Consider the following 23,260-nt stretch of genomic DNA (forward strand, 5'->3'; position numbering starts at 1 on the left):
GGATATATAGTTCAGCATTCCTAGGAAGTCTTACCTTACACAGTTTTACATAGTATTACTTTGTTCACAAGGATAGATTATTGTAGAAAATTTTATGTTTCTCACCCTTACTTCTTCATATACAGATAAAATTCTTAGCATCCGAAGAGATTTCAAAGGAGCAAGTTTTGAGTATCCTAGATAATTGGCTACCAAACTAAGCAAAGAGACCTGTATGGAAACAAAGATAAATATTTCACAACTATCATCTCAAACCCCTCCATAAAATGAAAAAGGCATGTTAAGAAAATAATCAGATTACGTCAAGAAATGATGCAAGAAGGTAACAGCTTATGAGAAAGTCCTTTTCTAACACATTTAAGAGAAGATACATTGATAATGACAGGAAAGAACAATAACAAGAAATGTAGTTTGATGGCCTAAGTAGACCCAAATAGAAGTATTTTTTTTTACATTTATCATGATCAACATTTACAGTTACACAAACTTAAAGGCTTGACACTAACAGTAACAATGTTCTAGTCTTGTAATGGGCACTTTATTGTTTTTCTAATGAGAATTGGTTTTATTTTAAAATATTGATAACAGCACAAACAACTTAGTGGTACTTATCAGGTGACTGACAGATGGGCTATATTAAATCTTTATGTTTCCCAAATGCAGTACCTAAAAATCCTGAGTGTGAAGTACTTAATATTTATTAAGGTTACATTTTTCATGATAAGCATTAACACTAAGCTACCTCAGTGTTCTAGATTGACCTACCCTCCTTCCATCTCTTACTCCCTCCCCTTACTAAAAAGTCCTTAAACATGGTGCTAACAGTCATTTCATTCAAACAGAGGTTAGATTTGTATTTTGGTTTCCAAAACTCAGTGCATGGTTACAGAATGTGGACTTGCCATATATTCCCAAAGATAGCTCTGCCTTTGACCCTGTTAGGTGGAAGTTACTGGCTTTTTTCCTTCTAGTCACATCAATGCTTTCACAAGGACTACATCTCTAAGAGACAAAAGCACAATGTGACCCAGAGGCTGTGGTGTTAAGAGGGAAAGAGGAACTCACTGCCAAGTAACATGCAAGTAAAGGCAATACAAGGATTCTACTCAGTGCTCAAAGGGGAAAAAAACTTATAAGGAGCCATAAGTTCATGAAAATGAAATTATTACAGGAAGTTGATATCTGATCCTGCCAGATTCAAATGAAATGTTTTTTTAAATAAAGGGAACATCTGGAAACCGAAAGTCAGGTCAGCCTCTTCACTTAGGATAGCAAATGTTGCTTTCAACCAGCTATTCTTTCTTCCTCATTATGTTCCAATATGAGGAAGAGCCATAATGTAATTGTGGAACAATGATTATTGGGCAGCTTCCATGACATTTAGTGAAAAGGACTCTAGCAAATACAATAAAATAAAGAAGAAATTCTTCACCATCTTCCCCCACCCCCCCCAAAAGAGCAAATGCTTAAAGCAGAATTTGGACAGGTTGGAAAGTTTTGGAATTAAAGTAATAATAGATGTAAGGAATAATTTCACCTCTGAAGTGATTCACTGCTCATGGCTCAGATCTGGCTATCTTCAACATAAGAGAAAGTACCTTCTTCATGATTCAATGTATAACTAATAGTATTATACTATCCTTACATCAGGCAGCTAGGTGGTGCAGTGGGTAGATTGCCAGGTCTAGAGTCAGAAAGACTCCTCTTTCCTGAGTTCAAGTGTATCCTCAGACATTTACTAGTTCTGTGACAATGGACAAGTCACTTAACCCTGTTTGCCTCACTTTCCTCATCTGTAAAATGAGTTGGAAAATAAATGGCAAACCATTTCAGTATCTTTGCTAAGAAAACCCCAACTGGGGTCACAAAGAGTCAGACATGACTGAACAACAACATCCTTAAATTCTGTGATTTTAATTTTCTTGCTAAGTATCATATATTCTACTTCCATCAGGGAAAGAGTGTCACCTAGCAAATTCTTAGAGAGCCTATATCTGCCACCAGTTGAGTTTACCCCAGCTTGATCTAGTGTTCTGTAGCAACAATCTGTATGAAAGTTGCATCAATGAAAAAAATGAGATGGATTAATTTAACAGTAGGCCCCAGGGGAAAATCATCTCTGTGGTACCTTTTAACCCCCTTGGGGAAGGAATAAAAGAAAGAACATCTATGATTTTCTAGATGCCCAATACATAATATACCACCAAGCCATCAATCACCAATCTAGCAGTCTTTTCGCCTGTAATCTGACAACCCATTATCAATTGCACTAGGCAGGTAGGTAGTGCAGTGGGTAGAGTGCTGAGTTTGAAGTCAGGAGACTCATCTTCCTAAGTTCAAATCTGGTCTCATATTCTTAGTAGCTATGTGACCCTGGACAAGTCATTTAACCCTTTTTGCCTCAGTTTCCTCATTTGTAAAATGAGCTGAGAAGGAAATGGCAAACCATTTCTGTATCTTTGCCAAAAAAACTCCAAAGGGGGTTAAGAGTTGGACCTGAATGAACAACAACCAGAGTCTCACTAAAAAGCAGTTTTAGTACAATATTAAAACACTGTCATTTGCCTTATAATGTGAACAACCAAAGCAACACACACACACACACACATATACTCAAATGTTATATGATCAGATGGTGAAAAAGAACTAGCACTTCTGACAAGTCCATTTTAATGGTTCACTTTGTTTAATTTCTTCTGCTCTTCTATGTTTCTTTTTCTTCCTCTTGACATCTTCTTTGTGTCCTGCTAAGAAAATGGAGGACTCTCAGCCACTGGTGATCCAAGATTCATCCTGCTCTTTCTCCTGCTTAGAAATATTTTAAGGTACATATCTGGTAGGAGTATCAGCAGGCTAATTCATCTTCTGAGAATGGGCATTGGATGACTAGAAAGGCAGGGCATTCTGTTGTACTTCTCTGTTAAGGCTTCATTTATTGTTAAGGACTTTAACAGGACATCTTACTCAACTTCAATTCTTCTACTCTTTGTAGTAATGTTTCTGCCATTAACTATTTTAGTCATATTTGATGTGAATTTGAACTACCCATCCCACTATCACCAAATAATATAGAAGAGAAGCAAGTTACCCCAATGAACCGAAATGAAGTAAATCCTGTATCAAATGAAGAAAGTCTTCCAAAACGTGGAAATCCATTAACAGAGAAAAAGGGTCCTATACCTTTGCTTCCATTTTTATGAGCTCTTCTTTGACTTCCAAAAAAGGTCTCAAATGAATTTTCAAAGAAGCTGAGTGAAAATTGGTCTATTCTACCAAAAATTTTTCTGAAGACATCATCTGTATTCTAGAATGTGAATCCATATTTAAATGGATTATCAAAATGACTTCCACCTCCACCTTCACTATTTAATCCTTTTCTTTGTTATGTGCCCCACCTAATTGTTTGAGTTTCCTTTCTGCTTCTTTATTTTTAGGATTTTTATTTGGGTATCACTTAAGTGCCAATTTTTATGCCTTTTTATATATGCCTTTTTAATCCCTTCAGATATGGTATGTCTCTGCATACCTTAATCCACACTGTTTTAACAGTTTGTTGGAATAAGTCCTTTGCAGGAGGCACCAGATAGTCAGGCAAATACTTTGGCCTGCTCAGTGCCAAGTGATGTTGGCAATTAATGATGGGGTCAGAAGGAGAGGCTGAGCAGTGGGGCCCTCCAGGCTCCTCTAAGCTCTGGTAATGCTGGTGGTATTGGTGGTGGTGGCCATGGTAGAGACAGAGGTGATTCCTCTCAATTAGTACTTTAAAATGAATAACAGGCTATTCTTAAATATATAACCATGAAATGAAGCTAAAATAGTGCTAAAATAGATACACAATGAAATTCTAAACAAGATATATTAATCACCCACAGTAAGAAAACTTAATAATGTACTAAGTACCACCTATATGACATTCATTTTGCTAGGCTCTGAGAATATGAAGATCTGATTCTGATCTTTAATGAGCTCAAAAACTAATTGAATAGAGAGGTACAGAACATACATACTAGCCTAAATGATAAGAGAAGTAGCACATGTATGTATCAAACGAGTTGTATAGGCAAATGTCATAGTGCTCAGTTCAGAGAGAGAACTCTGAGGTCTTGGAAGAGATTAGAAGGCTTCTAAAAAGATGTGAGACTCAAACAGGGTTTTGAAAGACAGGCAGGACTTAGATAAACAGTCTAGTGAAGGAAGTAATTTCCAGAAGGAGGAATGATGTAAATAAAAGCAAGGGGGAGAAATGTGTGTGGGGTGTTGGGATAACAATGACTAGACCAGTTTGATGGGAGAGGTCAGTATAAGGCAGCTTGGGGAGGGGTCTGAATGAACAATTAAATAGCATGGACCCTTCCTGCAGGCAGTGGTAACACTGAAGATTTTTGTTAAGGGGAATTACATATGCAAAGCAACATATCAGAGAAGACTGCTTTGTCAACGATAATAAGGAGTGGGGAGAAGAAGACCAGTTAAAAAAGTTGTGTAATAATTCAGGCATTAGGTGAAGAGAATCTAGCTTAAGAGAATGGTAGTGAGAATAGAAAGGAAAGAAATAATACAAGAAATACTATGACCTGAGTAAATTTCTATTTGGAGTCAAGGACACACTCGAGGCATGAGACAAAGACCAGATGATTTTTGGAGCCAAAACCTGAAGGATGCAGAAGATCCTCATAGCACACAGGAGATATGCATAGGATGGGTGGATTGAGTAAATTCCCAAAGTAAATCCCAACTTCAGGACTTATGATTTTCTTAGGATTCAATGAGTAAGGCATGTCTCTAGCTGTCTACAACTGGTTAAGGGTAAAGTTCTCAACATTATATAGTCTCCAGCTATGTCTCATCTGAACTCTCTTCCTTCACAGCACTTACCAGAAGTCTCAAGTCTCTCAGTCTCCACTTGAGCCATCATTACCATTTCCTCCCCATGGGAAGATTGGAGTCCACCCCTAGAACTATCCTGGGCTTTAATAGGCCTGTTTTGTTTGTTTATTGTTTTTCAGACTTCATTTCATTTGTTCCCTGCTGAAGTGACCCTTTTCCTCCCCAAAGTCCATCCCTCTCTCTGTGTATCCTTGATCACATCTCTTCTCAGCTTCTCCAGAACACTGTGCTGACAATATTTCCCCCTCTCATTTTCAATCTTTTCCCTTCTATTGATTCTTTCTTAGGTGCTCAAGCCTCTCCCATACTAAAACAAAATAAGCTCCCTACCTGCCATCCCTTTGAGCTATTATACTAACTCTTGTCCCTTTCATAGTCAAATTCCTTATTTGTAATGAGGTCACCACATTCTTCCAGTAATCCAATTTTGAAACCATAGCATTATCCAGCATATCCAATTAGTTGCCAAATCTTTTTTCTTTAACCTCCAAAACATATCTTGTATTTGTCCCTTCTCTCCCTTCATATGACCATAACCTTAGTTGAGGCCCAATGAGGGTAACTTTATCCAGGAGTATTGCAATAAACTTCTAATTAATCTTCTTGCCTTGAGTCTCTTTGCTATTGGATAGCAATCTCCACATATCTGCCAAAATCTTAGTCTTAATATAGTAAGTTCTTAATAAATGCTTATGGATACAATTTGAAGCATCTGAATAATCTTTTAAAAATCTGATTAAATGTACATACATTAACAACCAAGAATTCCAGCCAGCACCAGACATTACTGAAATATGTTTTATATCCATATGCCATCCATTTTAGAAGCATCTCTAAGATGAAGATATAAGTGAAGATCATGTCGCCATATTCTAGAATAATCTTGATGGTTTTTCTCTTTTCAATGTATATATCTTCAAAGATCTGTGAACAAATAAAGCAAATGATGAATACATGTACAATTTGTCATTTATAATGAGAGGGGGAAAGGAAATGATTTATTGTTAAAGACATGTTGGAAAGGAGGCTAAAACTGTGGGTTCAATCAACCATATAAGCTTCTTAGCTTAGCGCTGGCTTCAGAAACACAACTAAAACCCTGAGCTAGTCTTCTTACAAGTTTATGCCCTAATTCACCAGAGGCCCAGTCAGAATGAGTATACATAGATCACCAAAATACAGCCCAACTAATTTTACCTTAACAAACTATAGTTATGTTTGTCAGTAACAGAGGAAGGAAGGAGGGAAAAGAATAAGAGAAACAAGCATTTGTTAAACATTTACTGTATGCCAGTCACTGGGCTAAGTGCTTTATTTAATTTGCTCCTTACAGTAATCCTCTGGATATAGATGATAGAATTACCCTCATTTTATAGATGAGAGAATAGAAGGAGACAGAGGTTAAATAAATTGTCCAGGGTCAAGTAGCTAGCAAGTGACTGAAGTTAGATTTGAATGTGGGCATTCTTGATTGCAGGATCATTGTGCCATCTACATGACTCAACTAGGCAAGGCCAGGGGATAAAACAATAAGGGAAATAGAAAGAGGAATGAGCTCCCAGAGGAGAAGGAATCAAATACATATGTAGAAAGGTTGTCCATGGCAAGGAGAGAAGACACTACTTTTTCAGAGATTGGCACAAAGGAGGAAAAAATAGAAGACAATGAGAAAAAAAAACTGAGGTGCGGAGTAAAGAGAAGAGGAAATATTACAGTGCATAGCTTTGGTTATTTTCATAAAGTAGGGGGTGAGGTCCTCTGTTAGGGAGAATAGTGGATAGAGCACTTGGTCTAAAGTCAGCTAGTCAACAAGATCTGAGTTCAAACCTGACATTAGATGCTTATTAGCTGCATGACCCTAGGTAAGTTGCTTAACTAATATCTGCCTCAGTTTCCTCAGCTGTAAAATGGTGATAATAATAGCATCTACTTCCAGGGTTGATATAAGGATCAAATGAGATAATATTTCTAAAGCACTTAGCATAATGACTGGCACATAACAGGCACTTAATAAATTATTGTTTCCTTTCTTCCTCTACTAGGGAGTCAGGGTATTAGAAGAAATATGAGAGAGGGAAAATAACTTTAGAACAAATATTCCCATCAGTGTCATCCTTGCTTGCTATTTCACTTACCAAAGCAGTAGAGCTGAGAAAGATGATGAGAACTATGGAAATCTCAAAGCACCCGTGTTTTACCGTCCGATAGCAGGTCTTCCTTAGGTTCCACCAAATCTTTCCTTTCCTAGATTTCACATTGGCTTCACAGTAAGGAAACCTCCTTATACAACCTATTAAAAGCAACATTGTAATGAAAAACAAAACACCAGATGTTTGATTAAATAACTCTTTTTAGGCCCCAAATTTAATCTTGGTAGTTATTTGTCAAATTTTCATCTGCTCTCTCTATAAGGACTATTACAAGAAGTTCCTGGAAGAGATAAAAGAGAGAATTCAGAACATGCTTGTTGGTTTTTTTTTCCCCATGAGCATTGCTGCCCCACCCCCCCTCCACAAACATGTGGTAATTGTGGTAGTAGTGGGCTATACTGTACCAGAGAAAAGCAACAAAGGCTGCCTGAAACAAAGAAGGCAGCAGTCCCTCTGCACTGTCTTAGATTGCTATGGAAGCAAGGAGCTCAGTTCTGGTGGCCATATTTTTGGAAACAAAATTAAGAAGTTTTAGCAATCCCAAAGTACACCAGGATTCTGAAAGGCCTGGGAATTGTGATAAGAAATAATTAAAGGAACGTGGAATATTCATCATAGAAAAGAGAAGACCTGGTGGGATGCAGGAAGAATACTATCAAGATATCATTTGAAGAGAACTATCACTTGTTAGAATTGCATCCTACTGCCATAAGGATGTCAGATACCCTTCACAAGGAAAAGCGTTGCTTCATTCAGAGGAGGCTTATGCCCATGGAACCAGTGTAAAAAATTTAGAAAGACTACATGAAATTGGAATTTGTTTCTAAGAAGTGACACAAGATGACAAAGTTTGTTTGAAGTTTTAGAGAAATTTAAGAATCAGTTGGAGATTTTTAAACACCTTAATTTAAAAAAAATTACGCACAAACATCTAATAGAATCATGAATCTAAGCAATATTTCATAAAGTGTCACAACACTGAAGTAAAAACCAAAGACAGTGGAAAATCAATATGTTACAGAATCAGCAAAGAGGATCAGTCAGAAAAATCAAACAACTAGCGTTTGTTAAGTATCTATTATGTGCTAGGTGCTATGCAAAGTCCTAGTGATACAAAGAAAGGCAAAATCTGTCCCTACTCTCAAAGAGCTCATGGTCTAATTAAGGAGAAAACATGCAACCAACTATGTATAAACAATTTCTATACAGAATAAATTAGAGATAATCTCAGAGGGAAGGCATTAAAATTAAGGACCAGGAAAGACTTCTGAATGCAGAAGTTTAGATGCTAGTTGACCACTGAAGGAAGATAGGAAAGCTAGGAGGCAGAGACAAGGAGGGACAATCAGTGTTGTGGTAATTAGAGTGGGACTGTTTTACTGTTTTCTCTTTTGGAATGCTAAGGCAATCCAGTACCTTTGATAAGTCTAGACTTTCAGATGTAATGACAAGCAAAACAGGACTTTTTGCTGTTTTTTTGTTTGAGTGCTTCTCAGCACTGAGGTAATCAAGTGCCCCAGGAACCTCAGAAGTGTATATAAGATCTGAGGTTGGCTTTTTGTTTTGAGGGCACACTCACTGAAAGAGTGTTGGTGAGGAGACTCTGGGTAGCCATTGAAGCAGCTCCCCGGCTTTGAAAACCCAGATGTTGGTGCTTCTCTCTGGTAATTATGTAAGTATTGTGATTTAGTCAGACAGATAAAAGCCTATCTGTTTATCTGTTTGTAATTTCTGTTTGTATTTGCTCTGAAGTTCAGGGTGCTGTCTTTTTCCCCCCGAACTAAGTGATTGATATATGCATGTTTAAAGTGAGACTGTTAACTTCTTAAAGTTGCTCTCCTTAGAAAAGCAGATCAAAGAATCTATGCTAAGCAGCCCTCCTGTGTGCTGGTGTTCTTGGTCTTACACCTCCACAGCAACTGCTAGAAACACTGTTGTTACAATCGGCCATGGGGGACAGCCAGTGAAGAAACAGGAAGATAAGAGATGGAATGTTGCGTTTGAGGGACAGCAAGGAGATCAATGTTCACTGGATTATGACATACCGTTGTGAGAAGAATGGAAAGGTAGGAAGGGGTCAGATTATGAAGGGCTTTAAAAGTCTGGTCCTGGAAGAAATAGGGAGCTACTGGAGTTTATTTAATAGAAAGGTACACACCCGCACATTAGGAAAATTGATTTGACAGCTAAATGGAAGATGGTCAGGCAGAAAGATCAATAAGCAGACTACTGCAGGAGAGTCCAAGTGTGAAGTAATGAGGGCTTGAACTAAGGTGGTGGAAGTGTCAGAGGAGAGAAGGTGGCATATATGAGAGATTTTAAGTAAGTAGGAAGACAGGATGTGGCAACTGACCATTATTGGGGGATGACACTTAGACTGTCAGTTGAGGTGACTGGAAGAATGATGGTGCCCTTGCCAGTAATAGGGAAGTCAGGAAGAGGTAAGAGTTCTGGGAAAAAGATAATGAGTTCAGTTTTGGACATACTGCGTATAAAACATGATGTCTAAAAGGCAGTTGGAGATGCAAGATTGGAGGTTGAGGAGAAAGGTTAGGGCTGGAAAGGTAGATCTGAGAGTCATATATGTATATGTGTATGCATATATGTACATATATGTATGTGTATATCACTAATTAAAACTTTGGAGCTGATGAGATCACCAGATAAAATAAAAGAAGAAGAAACAGAAGGCCTAAGACAGAGCCTTGGCAGACAACCACAGATGCTAGGCATGGTTTGGATGAAGATATAGCAAAGGAAATAGGGGAGTGGTTAGATAGGCAGAAGAAGCAGGTGAGAATAATGTCAGAAAAACCTAAAGAGAAGATATTATCATGGAATGGCAAACAACGTGGGACTTTTTGCTGTTTTTTTTTCTTTTGGAGTGTTTCTCAGCACTAAGGCAACCAAGTGCCTTTGATTGAGTCTTGCCTTTGTTTGAATCAAGAATCTTTGATTGAATCAAGACTCATTGATTGGAAACAGTATATATACTCTGAGGTTAGCATTTTGCTTGGGGGCTCACTCATTGAAAGAGTGTTCATATGATTTGGACAGATGAGACTCTGTGTAGCCGTTTAGGAGCTCCCTGGCTTTGAAAACCCAGATGTTGGTGCTGCTCTCTCTGGTAACTATGTATGTATCACTATGGTCAGATGGTTAGAAGTCTGTCTGTTGATCTGTGTTATTGGATCTGTTTGTAATTTCTGTTTGTATTTCCTTTGAAGGTTAGGGTGCTGACTTTCCCCCCTGAACTAAGTGAATGACATATGTATGTTTAGTTAAAATAAGATTGTTAACCCCTTAAAGTTGCTTTCCTTTAGAAAAGCAGATCAAAGAACATGTACCAGAAGACCTCCTGTGTGCTTGTGTTATTGGCCTTACACCCCACAGTAGCTGCAAGTAACACTGTTGTTACATATCAAGATGATGATGGTTATTGGTAGTGTTAAAGACTTCAGAAATCAAGAGGGATGAAGACTGAAAGAAGGCCAATAGATTCGGCTCTTAAGGGAGCATTAGTAACTTTGGAGAGAGCAACTTCAGTGGTTTGGTTAAAAACCAAACTGTAAAGAAAAAGAATGTGAAAGAAAAGATAGTAGTGAGTTCAGTGTTTAGTATAGTCAGGAAAATCTGTATGACACATGACTGCTTCTCTGCTCATTGCTTGGCTAACCAGTTAACTCAAGGAGTTAAGGCAGAAAATGACGATGGGATAGCTCGTGGGGATGGATAGATAAAGTGAGGTTTTTTTTGGTTTGTGTTTTGAGAAGGAGATTTGGGCATGATTGTATGTGAAGAAAGGAAGCAGACAGTGATGGAATGATTGAAGATCAGTGAAACAATGGGGATAATAAAAGGGGTAATATGTTGGCAAAAAGGATGGAATAGAATCACTTGTGCATGGAGACGAGCTTATTTTAGCAAGGAGAAGGGTGACAGCATTATGTTAGATAGAGGTAAAAGATGTGATAATGGCAAAAGGCATTTGAATGATATGAGATGAGGAACAGGGGAGAGGAGGGAGCTTTCTGTGAATAGCTTCAGTTTTTTTCAGTGAAATATAAGACAAGGTTCTCAGCTATGAGGGATTGTGGGAATATGGCAGTGTTAGACACCCAGATCTCCCACAAACAGTCTGGGGAAGCTCTAAAAATACACCAGTTTTAAAAAAAAGAATGGGGAGAATCACTTGTAGATTCCTTCACCGAGTCCAGGGCTGCATAGAAGGTCTGTGATAATAATGCGGAAACCCTGAAGTAGACACATAAGTATAAGTGAAAAATACTACAGTAATAGGAGAGGAGCTTCAAGCTAAGCCCAGCAAGGGAGAAGCCTTAAAGCCTCTCAGTAAGGGAACAGTTTTTGTTGTTGAGTTGTTTCAGTTGTATCTGACTCTTTGTGATCACATTTGGGGTTTACTTGGCAAAAGTACTGGAGTGGTTTGCCATTTTACAGATGAAGAAACTGAGGCAAACAGGGCTAAGTGACTTGCCCAGGCTCACACTGTTATTAAGTGTCTGAGACTATATTTATACTCAGGATGATGAGTCTCCCTAACTCTAGGCCAGGCACTCTATCCATTATGCCACCTAGCTGGGAACAGTCTTAAGCAAAGCTTAATAAGGGGTGGCCTCAGAGCATTCCAGAAACATGAGAAAGGAGGAGAAAGGCCCTGGGCCAAGCAGGGGGTGGAAGTGTCTGCAGTCCCACAGTAGCACAAGCAAAAGGCCTCAGCAACAAGTTTACCTTGAGCCCTGGACACTACAGAATTAAGGCCTTAAGTAGCATCCAGGCAACACAAGTGTGACCTATTAAAAGGAGACAAGGCCAAATAATTTCTGTAGGATATTCTTAAGCTCTACTTAGAAATGCATAATGGTGAAACTTCCCATTAGTGCTCATTGCTCTGTCCTGCTACCACTGGCTCATCAAGGAAGAGGAGATGGGGCTTAGCAGCTACTTTGGTAGCCTGGTGAGCTAGATTAATGTGTTGATCTGAGTTGTATTGTTGTGATCTTCATCTGATTGGACAATGGAACATCCAGATGAGTTAATAACTGGCTAGCCTAGTTTGCAAGTTTCAAAGATAGCTAGTTTGATGAGCTTTTCAGTTTTTTTAGCTTAAAGGAAACTGCAATTCACATTGAGTTAACATTTTCTAAGCTCAATTTTATCAGCAATGCTTAATTGAAAGATTTCTTAAATGCTTTATGCAAGTCAAGAAGAGAAGCTAATTTCCTCATCTGAAAACTGGTTAACCAAGCAATGAGCAGAGAAGCAGTCATGTGTCATACAGATTTTCCTGACTATACTAAACACTGGAGCATATAGTCAGGACTTCTAAGTTATCCTAAATATATCAATTTTTTTATGCTCAGGTGCTTCCCTGCCAGATTTCTGCTTGTGTGGGCCAATTCTTCACTGATAGATATTGAGTACCTTCACTGGAGTTTAGGATCTGATTTACAGGTATATTTTGATGTATTTTGTCATTTATGCACTTGTTCTAATATATCAGTATCTATAATGTCATTGTTTCTTTTCTCTTATGGTTAAGTAAATAGTTTGTTGAGGAAAAAATCAATTATTGTGAGAGATTATAGATAGAAACATATTGGATTAGTGCTAATGAGTTAAAATAATGAGGAGAGGAAGCGTATTTCCCTTGAGCAGGGTTTCCCTTAGAACCCTAGAAGAACTTGAATGTAACCATGTGTAGTGAAAGTCTATCTCTGGAAATATCTGCTAGGGTGACTCTATGTTAAAACAAATAAGTGAAATCCAAAGAGCAGTGGATTTCACAAATGACTAGGTGAGAGGGGTAAATTGCCTACACAGTGTGCGTTTTGATTCTACCCATTTTGTCTAGATCCCAACTATAATGCCGCTCATCACATGACACTTAGCCAAATTAGGACTATCCAAAAGTGGAATGGTCTTTTTCAGAGGGTTACTTAGTTCCATATCCCTGAAGGTATTCAGGAAATGAGTAGCTGCCCTTAGTTAACCATTCCTTAGTTATACTAAAGACAGGATTCTCAGTCAGGTATGGGTTGGACTAGATGATCATTGATGTCCCTCCCAACTCTGATATACTAGGGTTCTATGATTTTATGCTATCTTCTTTAAAGGGTTATTGTGAAAATATTGCCTTGTAAACCTAATATCACTGAATAAATGGGAGTTTTAAAGCTAAGGTCAATGTGGAAAGGAGGAGAAGGAGGAGGAGGAGAAAGGGAGGGAAGAAGGGAAAAATCACAGGGAGCAAGAAAAACAGAAACAGAAATAATTAACCTGAGGTCTAGGAAATCATCATATATAAAGCCATTCCACTTAGAGGGTCTGCCAGAGTATAGCAGAAAAGAGGGAGAGACATAGAGAAGAGAGAGATTGAGAGAGGGAAGAAGTGAAAGAAAGGGGAGAGGAGGGAGGAAAGGAAGAAGGAGAAAGAGAGAAAAAACTTAGATTTTAGCATTAATTGCTATTCAACATGACAGTAAAACAAAAATCACATGTAAGGTACATCTGTTTTGCATATAACTACCACAGTGGAAGATCATTTACTATTTTAAAAAGATTTTTCATAATTTGTACTGTTTTCATTCATATCGAGAGAGAAAAGCATAGTCATTTCTTTCATAATCAAGATTGGGAAAAACAATACACAACCCTTAAATGAGAAAAGCAAATTTTCATTTGAGATTAAAGTTCATAAATAATGACCACATGAATCACCTGAAAAGTATTTATTTTTTTATTGGCATTGGAATGCTCAGATACCTAGCCAAATTTAAAGGAAAAACTAGTTCCATTATATGTTAACGGGAAATCATATGAAATTTTAAGGAGTCCCAATAAGAAATTTGTATTTCTCATGGGGAGGTTGGTATTTAGTCACTAAAAATAAATAATTTATCCACACTGACAAATATAACATACTTTTATTCAACTTTTGGGGAACTTTGAAACCCTCCACAACTCATTTGCTTTAAATTTACTTTCTCTCAATAAGAACACCATAATTTTCTAAAGCTTTTCTTCTATAAAATAAGCAAGGGACTAGATTTCTGTATGATACCAGATAGATCAAGATACATCAATGCTGTTGTGGGCTGGATCTTGAATATAAATTGGCAAGTTGTGCCAGCTCATTTTAAATATAAGTGGCACTCTGCCATGAACTTGAGAATGGCAATATTGAACTACTGTAAGTAATGATATCTATGTAATATGTTGTAACTGTAACACTTCTTCTGTTCTCCAATTCCAATACAGTACCATAAAAATGCTAGAATCCTGTTAGTATTTTGCTGTAATTAAAGAAATATGTTGTAATTAAATCTATGAATTTCTATGAAAAAAGGAGGCAAGAATGAAGAAGGGTAATAAAAGAATAAGACTAAACCAAATAAAATTTCTGAATCTTTATGAGCATAAGTCTAAGGGCATAAGGGATTATTCAAGAGTTTATATTTAAGAAAATATAGGGAAGTAGGAAATATGGGAAAACTACACAATAAAGTGTCTGTCATATGAGATCAAAAAGACCTCTAGATTTTGGTTATGGTGTTCCTGGGAGTTTTTGTTTTGGGGTTTCTTTCATGAAATGACTCATAGATTCTATTTTCACTCTGATTTCTTATTCTAAAAAAATCTAGGCGGTTTTCCTCATGATTTCTAGAAATATCATATCCAGGTACTTTTTTTTGGTCATGATTTTAGGTAGTTTGATGTTTCTTAGATTATCTCCTCTTGCTCTGTTTTTCAGGTCAGTTGTTTTTGATAGTAAAACTTTACATTTTCTTCTCTATTTCTGTTTAATCTTCCCATTAAAAAATTTCTTGATTATGTTTACAACTATAAGTGATGTAACTTATATAGCCATGCTGCTGAAACAGTAATGAATGGTTTAAAATCAAAGTATTATAAATTTTATTATTATTAATGATAAGGTCAAAACAATAGTATTAAATTATAATTGTGGTAATCTGTGTTCCACTTACCATAAGTAAAACAGGCCCCTGGCTCATCAGATTTCAGAGGTTTTTCCACTGCTTGTTCTTCTTCCCCAGGGGCAAGGATGGGAACCATGCTATCTTCAGAAGAACTACTTCGTCTGAGGTTCTAAAAACCATGCCCATCCCCCAAGAAAAAGGATATTTTAATCTTTTGCAAGTTTATTTTAATATCATTCCATATGAAAAATAAGAAATATATGCTAAATGTCAATAATGAAGTTGTGGCATAAAAGTACAAAACTACACATTATAGATTAAATAAAACGAACCTCACAGGTGTTGTCACACTTGATTTTTCTTTCCACCCATACCTGTGCATTGGATTTGGTGATAGCATGGAATCATCACCAGTTCCACCTAGTCCTTTTTGTGACTTGCTCCAAGGTCATAATTCATATAGACCATGAGCCATGTTGGGGATATGCAAAAAAGCCAAAAGAAATTTCAAACATTAAATCAAACAGTAGGATGAGTTCAGGGAGTTGCGGCTTGGGGAGAATAATTGAAATTCTGAAGATAGACAATTTAAACCTGAAGGCTCTACTCACTTGCAGTGATGAAGATAAAGAAAGGTTCTAAATAGAAATTGGAAATAGGACTGCAAGTTAACCTCTCCCACCTGTGTTACCCGGCCATAAATATTCCCAGTCCCACCAATGCTATAGGCACCAGTGGGAGAGAGCACGCCCACATAAATGGAGAGATTTGCCTTGTTGCTTATTTTGCTATACTGTTTAATTAAGCTTTGCCTTTGAATTAGTGTGCCATCTGATGACAGAAATATAAGTGAGGGCTTATGTGGTATGATTTTTTAGAAGTTAACCAAAATATGCCTGGAATTTGGCTTTATGGAAAGACACACTATGATGAAACCCTGAGCTTCAGATACAAAAGCGTAATCTTCTTGACACTAACTCAATTCTATCAAACCTAAATTTACCAAGTACTTACTATGTTCAAATTATTCTCTTAGGGACTAAAGAAGAAGATACAAGGGCACATAAGACATACTATCTGCTCTCAGGAACTTGATAATACATTAGGAGATATGAAATCGGCACTCAAATAACTATTATACAATGTAGAAATGAACAAATGCATAGAAAAAGTAGCTCGGCTGCGAATGAATCCCAATAGGGAATCTAAAACTTACCTGGGAACACGGGCTAAGAAAAGGAAAAGGGAGTGAGTCTCAGAGCTGCCTTCAGAAAAGTTAGGGCTAGAACTAGGAAGGGCTTATACGAGTTGAAACTGGAAGAATATTTCAAGAATCATCTGAGAGCAACGGTAGGAAGATTTCTCGAGGTCTCTCTGAAGACCTCTATTTCTCATGATTGTCATCATGTTAACATCTATTCATCTAGACTTGCTAGTTTTTAAAGCAAGGGGGTGCCTATGGCCTAGGTGCTCAAATAGTTCATGCTATGTTTTGAATAATTAGAGAGGGTGAAAAGTTCCTACTCAAAAGTTGGAAGAAAAACATCCAAAAAAGAAAATCAGGAAGAAAAAAATGCCCTAGGTGTCCTGTTCATCCTCACTTTGTTTGTGGAACACAGCAAATAACAGGACTTGCCATGGATTGAGTGTCTTCTGTAATGTAATTTTCTGAACTGAGCTGGAAAGTTTCCAATAAAGAAAAGGGCTAAGAAGTGTCAGGTTGGTTAAAGATGAATGCTGAGTTGAGGAGGTAGAGGCAAGAAGCAAACTCCAGATCATAGACAAGTGAAGAATGGTTAACCAAACCAGTAACAGAGATAATGACAAACGATAAAACAGATAATTTAAGTCACATGACATTGAAAAACCCTTCCACAAACTAAATCAATGAAAATAGAGTAAGAAGAGGAAATAATTTTCCATTAGACAGACTGGGGGAATTCCTTCGATTCAGGTTACCTAGATCTCTCCTTTGGCACAAGATCGATACATTTGAGCTAGATGATAGTATAGGTAGTTGGATTTGGAACTCTATGAATGATCACATTTGAAGAAGAGGCATTAATGGTTCAACAGAATTTGGAAGGAAGTCTCTAGCATGGCTGCCTAGGTATTTGCCCTTAGTCTTGTTACCATTTTTTAATTAACTTGGATAAAGGCATTTGTGTAATCAAATTGACAGATGACCTAAAACTAGGAAGGATTGCCAACAGGTCAAATGAAAAGCAGTATTGAAAATTAATTTTACAGACTAGAGTAACAGGTTGAATATATGAAGGAATAAATGTAAAATCCTAAATTTGCCTTTAAAACAATAACAACAACAACAAAACAGATCCAAGATAGGGAACTGTGGCTAGACAAGAATTCCCCTGAAAATTTTTTGAATGATTTCAAAAGAAAGGAAACAATATGAGTAAACAGTATGATAGTGGCCAAAAAAGCAGATGCAGTCAGCCTACTTCTAGGCAAGAAGCATATCTAGGAAATGAGAGATCATAGTCGTATTATAAAGAGAGAAGATTTGGCTGTTTTGGGACATGGTGGTTTCCTTTTAACTAGCAATCTTCATGACTTATGACTGCATTTGGGGGAATTTGTGAGAATTCCAAAACAGGTACTGCTTGAAATAAACTCCCTCTACGGTTCTTTCCGATACTACTATTACATTAATTCTGCAGGGAATTCAATCACATCATTTAATTTATTGCAAGCACATATGTGCTAATATGCCTTACTGAAAACAACTCACACACTCCCATCATGGGGCTTGTTTCTGACACAGCAATGCCTACCAGTATTTATCAGGACTTCTACTCCACTTGATTCCCTCCTTATGCTAGGCAAGTGTGCCCAATTTTCCCCTGAGTTTGTCATTAGAGATTTATGTATTTACTCCTATCATGTTACTCTATTCTACCCAAAATGAAGTGGGAACAGGGAGAGAGTCATATACTGGTGAGCAGGCATGGATGGATTTTAATATACATCACAGGTGTCATAGCATCACTGATATAAAGAATCACTGAATTTATAATAATATTTTGTCAGAGTTCCATTGAAAGGCAATAGAGGAAAGAGGCAACCTCCGTGATGAGTGCAAATTCTATTCTTATACACTGGTTATATGACCCAGGATAAGCCTTTTAACATCTCAATGCGCCAACCAATTCTCTAAGGATATTAGCTGTTAAGCTGTTGCCAATATGTACTTTCTGAAGGTGTTCATTCCCTGAAAGATTCCTAAACTGAGGAAATTATAGTTGTGGGCCATTAAGTCATCATATGTTTTTTTCACTTGATGAATATTAATAATGTGAATATGATCATATAGGCTGTAGTCCATGAAATTTTCTGCTATTAAAAAGGAGTCTTTATCTTTGAAGACCCTAAACGACATTGTTTCTATACCAAATGATAACAACATAAAAACACTGCATGTAAGGTTTCTTACCTCTTTGCTGCTTTCAGTGTCCAGTTCATTCTTAAATTCTTTGGCACAGATATTTTCAAAATCAGATTCTCCAACAGCAATTGGTGCTGGTCCTAAGAAACTAGGATTAGGAATAAGTGAGGGAGAATCACTTTTGTTCTTGGCATATTTCTCCAAACTGATTCCAATGCTATGGATTCTATCTTTATGATTCTGGAAATTTTTGTTCATGTCATTAACTGTATGGTTGGATGTGACATTATTCTTCTCCATATTTAGATTTTCCTCTCTTTTGATATCATTTGAAATCATCTGCTTCTTAGAACATGCTTTTGTAATGAGGTCAAGTAAAGTTCGTTTCACATAATGTATTCCTTTTTGAATCCTTTCCATTGCACGCTGGAGATTATTGGATTCAGGGCTCACTTGGATTGCTGCAAAGTTCTCTGAACTGAATGAGCTCAACAAAGCCACAAACAGGATCAGTAACTAAATGGGGAATTAAAAACAAGGAGCTTGAATTATAAATGCATCTCTTGTATTCTGAAATAAAAACAACAGTAATTTCTTTTAAGTGTGTACTGCAGGTCAAAGTACAGACTAAATGAATTCAATGAAGGCAAATTTGTTCCCTCTTTCAGTGGAACACACACACATATACACACATATTATACACACTTATATGTGTTTAGCGTGGTATTTAAGTGTTTTGAATACTCAAGAAACATATTCATAGAAGCAGAGTCATAACCCATAATAATCTTGCTCAGGGCCAGAGCCTCAGTTGTCAGGTCAGGTGCAGTGAGTGAAGGCTGGCCTTAGAATCTGGAATACTTGGCTTGAAACCCCACCTCAGATAATTACTAGCCAAAGAATTTAATCTCTCTGGGCCTCAGGTTCATTATCTTTGAACAAGAGTATTGGACTTGGCCACTTATGTCCCTTCCAACTATAAACTATAATTTTATCTTCCTATATAAAACAAAGTACATGCTCCAGCTACATCCTTTCTTAGGCAATCCTGCTGCCTTTAATGGGCAAAAGAAACTGGTTCTGAGTTTAGTCAAACCCTTGAGGGTGTGGTCCCTAGGCATTTATTGACCCATGCATTCTACAGAATACTGTTTCTCCCTCAATCCATTCTTCACGCTTCACATTTTACTGACAAAATGGAAACCACTTACATGAGTTCTCTTATCTCTTTCTCCCCACATTTCGAAACCCATTGATATTGCCCCACCCCCTTCTCTCCTGAGCTACCCCTATTTCTGAAAAAGAGGCAGTCCTTTTGCTGAAGGCCAGTCCTTTCTACATGTACTCTTGATCATAGCTATCCACTTCTGTCTTTTCCAGATTTCCCTACAATCATCCTGCACCTTGACCCTATGCCTAATTCCTCTTTATATACTTGCTCCTTCTCTGATACCTACAAAAATATCCAAGTCTCCACCAACCTTAAAAAAATGTTCACTACACTCTCTGAACTTTTCAAGCTCTCACCTTCTATCTCTTCTCCATTTCACTACCAAACTCCTAGGAAAAAATAGACTACACTTGTTGCTACCTCTCCATCCCCTCTCATTCCCTTCTCAATCCTTTGTAACCAAGTTTCCAATCTCATCACTAAACTGAATCTTTCTCCAAAGGTACCATTGGTGTATTTGACAAATATCCCAAGATAAAAAGCTGAAGTGCTACATATGTACTTTTTTGGACTATAAAAACTTATTTTAAAGTGGGCTCTGAAGGTCAAAGAAGAAACAAAATCAAAATCTCTTCATCAGCTTTTCTCAGTCCTCGTCTTTTTTTATCTTTCTTCAGCTTATCAAATGGATAGGAACTGATGACCAACTGTATATGTGAGGTGAGGGAAAATGAAGACTGAAGGAAGATACTAAGGTTGAAAATTCGGGAAACTGAAAGGATGGTGGTGCCGTTGAGAGTAATACTAACATTCAGAAGAGGAACAGATTTGGATGGAATGATAATGAGTCATCTTGGGGATATGTTGAGTATGAAATGTATTTGGAATATCCAGTTTGAATTGCCCAATAGTTGGTCATGTGTCACTAGAGCTGAGGAGAGATCCTATGACTAGATGCATAGATCAGGGAGCTATCATGGCAACTGATGAGGTCACTAAGTAGAAAAGTATATATAGCGAAGAAGAAATCAGAATAGAGATTTCAGTTACATTTACAGTATTTTTTGTTCAGTCATTTTAGTCATGTCCAACTTGTTGTGTCCCCATTTGGAGTTTTCTTGGCAAATATGCTGGAGTGGTTTGCCACTTGCTTCTCCAGCTTGCTCTACAAATATGGAAACCAAGACAAACAGAATTAAATGACTTGCCTGGAGACACACAGCTAGTAATTGTCTGAGGCCAAATTTGAACCCGAGAAGATGAATTTTCCTAACTCTAGGCCCAACACTATCCACTGTACCACCTAGCTGCCCCATATTGATAGTTAGGGATGTGTTATGGATCATGAACTAGCAAAGGAGAAAGAGAAGGTATGGTCAAACAGATTGAAGGAGAACCATGAGAGAATAGTGTTACAAGAACAGAGAAGAGAGACTATACAGGGGAGAGAGTGGTCAACAGTCACCTCACATATACAATCAGTTGGCAATTCTTGTCCATTCCACCTCCTTAATAACTCTTGGATATGTTACCTTCTCTCTACTCACATGGCCACTACTCTAAAGACCTCATCAGCTCAAAACCTGACTACTTCAATTGCTTCTTAATTGGTCTCCCAATTCTTTCTTACACTTGCCATATTTTCTAGTTGCCAAACCTGCCTTTCTGTCACTTTTCATGTCTGGTTAAAAAGTGTTGTAGATTCTTCCTCCACAATATCTCTAATATCTCCATACCATCTCTCCTCTCAAATGATTACAATTCTTCATTAGTTTCTCAATACCTCACTTGTACAATAGTCTCCTAATTTCTCTGCTTTCCTCTGTAATTGATTCTCCACAAACCTGTTCAAATAATATTCATGACACACAGGTATGCCCCTGTCACTCACATATTAAAAAATCTTCAGTGGATCTCTATTGGCTCTACAGTAAAATACAGATTCTTAACTTGAGTATTTAAATCTTTTATAATATGATTTCCACCTCTGTTTCCATATTTATTTTTTATTATCTCTCTTCTCATACAAAATTATCTCACTGGCTGTTCTCCAAACTTGACATTTCATCTCCCAATTCTAAGGCTTTGCATAGACCATGCTTATAAAACACTCTTTCTTTACCCTCACCTCTTACAATCAGCAGCTTCCTGAATTAAGGCTCACCTCAAGCTCACCTCCTATAGGAAACCTTTCCAAATCTCCCCAATTATTACCATTATCCCTCACTCCAAATTATCTTTGATTTTCTTCTCTTTGTGCATGTTTTATCCTTATCAGTAGGATTTAAACTATTTTAAAGCTAGGCTAGGTTCAGCTTTGTCTCTTCATCTCCAGTGTTTAGCACAGTATCTAGCACACAATGATTAATAACTGTTTGATAAACTGAATATGCTACAAACATAATGACTAGGAAAAATAATAGCCTGGCTTCAAAATTGTGTAATGAAACACCTATGGGTTTACCTAGAGTTAAGAGACTTAAATCCCCATTAGCTCAAAAGCATTAAAATTTACTAAAGATTAACATTTTTAATGAGTATTTGAATTCTGATGATTACATACCAGCATTTTTCCAATAACAACCATCATTACAAAAAAGACAAGGCATTTCCCTTGGCTTGCTATATTCATACAGTCCCACATGGGCTCTATCCATTCACCACAAAGCACTTGGAACATCAGCAGGAAGGCGTGGAGGAAGTCGTTCATGTGCCAACGTGGAAATGCACAGTCAACACCGGGGTTGCAGAAATGTTCTTGGCAGCTTTCACCAAATTGTTGCATGCCAACCACCGCAAAAATGAACAAGGTGATGAACAATACCAATAACAAGCCTTGAAGGGCCTTCACAGAGTAAACAACGATCTTTATCAGTCTTTCACATGTTGGCCAGTATTTTGCCAGTTTGAAAATCCGGAGCTAAAAAGTAAGAGTGAGAAATATAATTTTACTATTAAGTACTATTAAGTCTTTTGAGTCCTCACAATTACATTGTCTGCAGTGCTAAAATGTAGGCAAACCCAAAATAATAACCTTTTTAATAAAACCCACTGAAAAGCTTTTTTATTGTGTCACACTGCACTGAATCTCATTTTTCATCTTTCTTTGACTTCACTTTGCTACAAGGTAACTATTTTTCACATTCCCCAGTTTTTTGCATGGTTCAATTAAAACTGAAATGGCCATAATCAGGCCAAACACAAGCAGGAAAGCAAGACCTCAGGTGTATTTAAGCTTATTTATTAAGAGAGGCATCTAGGCTTAACACAGAGAGAGATGGCTGTGGAATCAGGAGTACCTGGGTTAAAATCTTATCTCTGACACATTATAGCTATGTAACCTTGAGCAAATCATTTAACTTATCAGGAAATTCTTTAAGCATATCAGTTTCAGAGAAGGTGCCAATCTCATAATTCTTCACCAGGATCACCCTACATAAATGAAATCACAGTTCTGGTCAAAACTAGAGAAACAAAAAAAAAGTTGAAGGACATAAAGTTTTCTTAATAATATCCAGGAACTGGAAATGAAATAATATTTGTTCTCATAGAATTCCTTATATTACTTTTTGATTCCTCAAAAGATCTGTGATCTCACTGATATGAATATTTCTTCCAACAGTGCAGTTAGCAATCCATTAAGAGCTTCACATCTTATGTAACTCTTGCCTATATCCTCCCAAAACAT

At 37.3% G+C, this 23,260-nt stretch overlaps 1 protein-coding gene and 1 pseudogene across 1 annotated transcript in view; both read right to left on the reverse strand.

Moving 5' to 3' along the window:
* LOC118837898 (sodium channel protein type 9 subunit alpha-like) overlaps positions 1–23,260 on the reverse strand; it is an 86,159-nt gene that overhangs the window by 19,320 nt on the left and 43,579 nt on the right. The window contains exons 14-19 of the mRNA XM_036745038.1: positions 22,136–22,492; positions 18,450–18,917; positions 15,044–15,164; positions 7,023–7,177; positions 5,638–5,811; positions 106–210 (exon numbers count right to left, since the gene is read on the reverse strand). Coding sequence (XP_036600933.1) covers positions 106–210; positions 5,638–5,811; positions 7,023–7,177; positions 15,044–15,164; positions 18,450–18,917; positions 22,136–22,492 — 1,380 coding nt within the window. The remainder of the gene's footprint in view (positions 1–105; positions 211–5,637; positions 5,812–7,022; positions 7,178–15,043; positions 15,165–18,449; positions 18,918–22,135; positions 22,493–23,260) is intronic.
* Positions 2,647–3,524, reverse strand: LOC118840017 (annotated as a pseudogene).

Source organism: Trichosurus vulpecula, chromosome 2 (assembly GCF_011100635.1).
Source record: "Trichosurus vulpecula isolate mTriVul1 chromosome 2, mTriVul1.pri, whole genome shotgun sequence".
NCBI classification, from domain to species: domain Eukaryota; kingdom Metazoa; phylum Chordata; class Mammalia; order Diprotodontia; family Phalangeridae; genus Trichosurus; species Trichosurus vulpecula.